The sequence below is a fragment of the Mytilus edulis genome, chromosome 1 (assembly GCF_963676685.1).
Source record: "Mytilus edulis chromosome 1, xbMytEdul2.2, whole genome shotgun sequence".
Lineage (NCBI taxonomy): Eukaryota > Metazoa > Mollusca > Bivalvia > Mytilida > Mytilidae > Mytilus > Mytilus edulis.
Genome location: NC_092344.1, coordinates 36,142,040 through 36,147,919, shown reverse-complemented (window position 1 = coordinate 36,147,919; position 5,880 = coordinate 36,142,040). Strand labels below are relative to the sequence as shown.

Sequence of the window (5,880 nt, the reverse complement as noted above, 5' to 3'; positions counted from 1 at the left end):
TAGGTTCAATTTTTTAATAAAAAAATATATAGATAGTTTTTGCATCCATGTTTGGATTATACAACAATGTAATACCAAAATTAATTAAAATTAATGGAATTACATCGGCCTGCCACATCAAATTAGTTTGTGCTTCCATAACATTTATGATTCCTGTATTTGCACTGCTGAACTTAAGTACTTAGTTGATCAGACCAAAACTGTCCTTCGATTAGGCATTTGTCATTCTTTTCTTTCTACCTTTTGGTTCCCTTGCTAATTACAAATCATGATGTACTTGAATATTATTAACAATGTATTCTTCCCTACTTTCGCCACTTCTTCTACTGCAGCAATAACATAAGTCTATACAATTTCATTGTAAATGTAGCAATAATCTTTGATAGTTTATAGTCTCAACAGCAACTTTTCATTATTTCCAGGTAAGTACTTCTGTTCCTGTGTGTTGAGACTAAATATTGCTCAGCCTTGTAAAAGCTTCAAATAATTCATCTCTATCTTCCTTTTTAAGCAGATCTTTAGGCTTTGAGTAATAAATAGTTGCCCTTAAGTCTGTGTCCTTTTGTTCTTTTAGCTGCATTAAATGTTTTCTTTGTATTTTCATTAGAGTAAAAATTACCTACAAATATATAAATCATGCATATATTATGATTAATTCTTTCAATAAAAACAAAAGTACAATATTTTAATTAAATTTCAAAATAAAAGTCCTATACTGTTGAAAAAAATTAGGTGCTATTTTGATTTACAAATCACAAAATTAATAACATGTATACATTTTACCTTAAATTATTTCTTTCTGTCATGAATACATGGTTTATTTTATGTTAACAAAGTTTACATTATGAGTCACGGCAATAAATATAATTTGTTCCATGAGGTCATCGAATTAGAAACAGCAAGCAAGCAATTTTTTAAGGATGGTCTTAGCACAAAAGCTCACAACCAAATAGTTTTAAATGATATTTAATTGTATCAACAGAATGAAAATTAATGTAAAATCAGAAATTATTGTGACGATTTTATTAAATCGTATTGCGAAAAATGCGACATGGTTATAAAGGCAATAATTTAAACTGGCATTTTGAATATTTTTTATATAAATTTAATAGGATTTTTCTCAATATCACAAAAATTAAAATCACAGTTTAGTCTTAAATTACAAAATTATAGTAATATGTCACTATGTGCACGCCATTACTTCTGAACTAACAGTATTGTATAAGCAAGGAATTATCTAAGCAATTTACCTCAGTTCCAGCAACAATCATCCCTGGAAGATACAAATAAACTGTGCTACTGGATAGAGTACTACAATACAACTGTCTGTGAATCAACAAATCCCCGCCATGTTGAGCAAGAATGTCAGTATTAACTTTGGTGTAAATCTGTGGTGGTTCAGTGCTGTCCTTTTCACCATCCTCGACTGATGACTTCAAATGCTTTGCATCCTTTTTTATTTCTGCCTTTGACTTTCTCTGTTTTAAGTTATTGATCTAAAACATGGGAAGAAGAAAGAATAAAGATCTGCATGACCATCATTCATATGGATCAGTTTAGAACTTTAGATATTGTTTGTCTATTCTATAGAACAACAATAATAATAATGTTAACTTTTTTTATTAATAAATTGACAAAAGAAAAAAAACATATATTTTTAAGACTTAGCTGATATATTAAAAACATGAGCTATATTCATTCAATGAGACTCAATTCAATGGATTTTTCTTGGGGAGTTATAAAGAAAATTCTGATGTAATTGATTTAAAAATCAATTTTCAGGGTTCATATAGTACAGGACTTTTGTATTCAAATAACTGACTTAGTATCAAACTAATTATTTGATATATCTAAAATATCTTCAAAAACAAATTTGGAATTTGGATTGATCAGGTTTTATATTTCAAAGACAAAAACTTTTATTAGTCTTAACATTATTATATAACACTTGTAAAACAATACTGCTAAATTTTAATCATAAAAATAAATTAAATACTGCATTGCATAATAAACAGGATTTATCCTGCAATAAAACATTCTATTATAGTAACTGTACAAATACATGTGGACGGATAACACACAGAGATAAACCGATATTAGATGTTTATAGTCTCTTGGTATCTTGCTGCTGTTGCACAGCAAACACATATGGTTAAATTATTGTTCATCTGGGGTCATCTTTGCAGTCAGCATTTAAGACATGTAGGATAAAAACTATATTCTTGCAGTGTAGAACAATATCATTCATTTGTACTGTCTATGTCAGATATATAAGTGAAAAGCTTGACAAGTCTCACTTTCCTATAATTGTTAATTTCTATGTCTTTTGGTCTCTTGTGAAGAGTTGACTCATTGGCAATAATACCACATCTTCTTTTTTATATCAAATTGATGACAAACCCCAATTGTACAAGTATTCTGGTGATGGTAGATCATTATAAAATGTGAAGACAGGCAAATATGAAAATTTAGGAGTTAGTTTCAATTAGTTTAAATGCTGAAATATATGAAATCAAACCTCAACTACAGATACTACACATGTTGCTCTATCCTTAGCTGAAAATGTTCTCCGACGATATCTTTCTGGAATCATAACAAGATCAGCCTTTGATGTAACAGAAACATTCTGCAATGTCATCATAGTTTTTTTGGCAGAACATGCTGAACCTGGCCTAAAAATAAAAAATCATAAATTTTAAGAAACTAAATGGAATACCATATATATGCTATAATTCACTATATAAAGAGGATGTAATGATGTGCAAAAGAATTACAGCTAATGACACATCATATCATTATCTCTAATAACAAATTAACTCTTACTAAATAAATCCTAAAATTAAAGGTTTCATTATGAAATGTATCTCATAAGCTAACTTATTGAACCCACTCATTTAGTGGTGATTAAGTTTGTACTGTTAAGAGGATACTGTGCTTAATTTTAGAGGGGGGAATCAATAGTGGAATTTTCCTAGACATCATGCTCATGTAGGTGTCATTGCAAAGAATTTCCTTAATAATATTACAGTTCCAAAATGGAAGAAAAATTTACCATTATAAAGTAGACATGCAGTTCATTTGTATAGAAAATTAGATAGATATTTTTATTTTAAAGTATTTAATCATGTTTTTAAAATCATTTACATGTAAAAGAAAATATATCAACAAGAAACTAAACTATGAAAACCTAGAAATTGAATTCAGGGATGTTGGAGTAATCTCCCTTTCCATACATTTCAGGTTGAAGCATTTGTTTATGCGCATACATACATGTATCTTAAAAGTTTATTTTTTTCAAAATCAAAATTTATTGGAAGTAAACATTAAAACCTTCACAGCTACCTGAAATGTGTAAGTACACTTCAGCTAAAGATTTTCTTATTAAACATTGTTAAAGACAACCACAAAAACATTTAGTAAATCCACATAAAAGGCAACCATTCAAAATGTAAACTTATGCACCAACATTAACGAAAGCAACATATCTTACATTAGCCATACATGTACATGTACTTGTATACCGGTATATATATTTAAAATTTACTTACACAGTTATTAACTGACACAACCTTGCAAATTTCTCTAATATTTCAACAAACATATCCTTTGGTTCAATATTCTCTCGCCAGTCATAAAAGAAGGCTGCTCTGCAGGAAAGCATTAACTGGCAACTAAAAAGGAACTCTCTTATCTTTACAGATGTGCTGAAAGATATAAAATAAAAAGCTAAGCTAACTTCAACATCATGAACATATCAAAAGAGAAACTAAATGTAACCTATTTATGAAACTGAATATTTATTGCTAAATCATAACATGAAGTCTATTGTAAATGTCAAACATACTTGGTCACAATCATTAACTTCATTTGGCAAATATCTGCATTTTCACTCAATTTACATGCTTAATCATATATGCGTTAACATTCAATGTCGTTCAAGCAAAGGAGTAGGTTTGATAAGGGCTGTAGTTGGCCCCAATTATAAAGTTCAATGTTAATAGATAAAAAATGTTTTAAGTTAATTATAAGACATATAAGAAAGTTTTATAGAAGTATTTCTGTCATAGTTTTATTCTAAAGCGTAGCGTTGATTTTTACGTTCCAGTTAGGTCTAAATAAACAATTTTGGCAAAATTTGACCAAATCGTCTAATTTCAGCCAAATTTAAGACCAGGAAACATAGAGTGCAGCCGTCGACAACCTAAATATTCAAGTTAGACATGTAAAATGTCATTACAAACATTATTGTCAAAGATCTTTATTGTCGACGTATGCGCTCTATGTTTCCTGTCCAAATATTCAATGGAAATTTACCCATTTTCATTGTTTTTTCGTAGAAAATCAAAACGAGAACTATTTGTGACGTCATGAATAAAACGCAGGAACATAAATTTTCAACAAAAAGACTTATTTCCTCTATAGTCATTGTCTTAGCTATGATTCATTGTGATATTGGTCAATTCATCCCAATTTAAAATAAAGGCTAAAAAAGGGGGCCATTTTAGGGCCTTACCGAACCTACTCCGGTTTATAAATACAATAATAATGAAGTTGCTAATTTAATCCTGCAATGAAATCATCAGTAATTTTGTTCAAATATTTAAGTACATGTACACTGATCTGGCTACAACAAATCAACTTCAATATTAGTCCAAAATTTAGATGTCAAGCTAGTGCAAAATGAATACATACATGTGTACATGTAATTGTAAGGTCAGCAGTTTTTAAATAGGTATTCTTACGTACATGAAAAGATCTTTCTGGTATTTTATCTACTACATATATTAATTTTATACGATCATCATCACTATGATCAATATACCATAAGAAAAGGAAAAGATATTTCTAAAAAATGAAAGTAAACCTCTTCAAGAAATTGATAAAGACTTTTTTTATAAATTTTTGGGTTGCCTTTCATGTACAATGACAGAAGAATATTTATTAAAATAATGTAACGCTAAAAATTTATTCTATTTGATGCTAAAGGTAGCTACAAGATGATCATGATGATACTTTGACGAATGAAGATAAAAAAAATTGCTCTACAGAAGCAAAAACCAGGGATTTTTACAATTAAGGACATTCTTGCATTTAAGTATTGTAACAAGAGACATATATATTTAAAGACAGCAATTTAGCTGCAAATGAGTATACCTATAGTCATTTACCATTTATCTATATCATGTTCTATCTCTGGAAAGAATGATTCTCCGTTGTTTAATGTCACCTTATCTTTGTCTGTTAACATATCAACCATTTCACTTATAGGAAAATTGAAAGTTATACTTTGCTTTACATCTGTGGCATTGCATGTTTGTTCCTCCGAAACTGGACCAAAGGCCCCTGTTTCTTCAAAAATCATGCTCAGAATATCTTGAGGTGAATCACGGAGCGTCTTTTTACCACAGAACACCACAGAATACCACAGAATACCACAGAACACTAAAAATATACCACAGAACACATATAATATACCACAGAACACTCAAAATATACCACAGAACATAAAAACAAACAAAAAAACAACTAAAATATGCAACATACCATTAAAATAACTTAAAAAATCCATGAACTAATATTAATTAGACGGGAAATCTAAACTTCATCACCGATCGCATATCGCTCATAAAAATTGATAACATTGAAAATAAAACTAATACTTTTAACCAATCATGGTACCACTATGACTGTCAACAGTTATCATTACAAGACGTCGATTTCTTGGTAACATCCAGCTGTTCTACGTTCTGTTGTTTGACCTGTTTGAAAGAAGAAGTAGGGTCAACCTACTCTTATTCATCTGGCTTACTTCGTCTTAATTTGGTAATTTTATGTTTTTATATTAACAAAAATATTGCAATTTTGCACAATTTTTGTAAA

The 5,880-nt window shown here is 29.4% G+C and overlaps 1 protein-coding gene across 1 annotated transcript; it reads right to left on the bottom strand.

Annotated features, from left to right (window-relative positions):
- On the bottom strand, positions 1 to 5,385 carry LOC139511987 (uncharacterized). The gene is made up of 5 exons (XM_071299261.1): positions 5,169 to 5,385; positions 3,549 to 3,704; positions 2,519 to 2,672; positions 1,251 to 1,496; positions 1 to 619 (listed from the first exon to the last, which is right to left on the bottom strand). The coding sequence occupies exons 1-5, from the start codon at positions 5,360 to 5,362 to the stop codon at positions 452 to 454; spliced, it is 918 nt and encodes a 305-aa protein (XP_071155362.1). The 5' UTR covers positions 5,363 to 5,385; the 3' UTR covers positions 1 to 451.
- Positions 5,386 to 5,880: the final 495 nt, after the last annotated feature.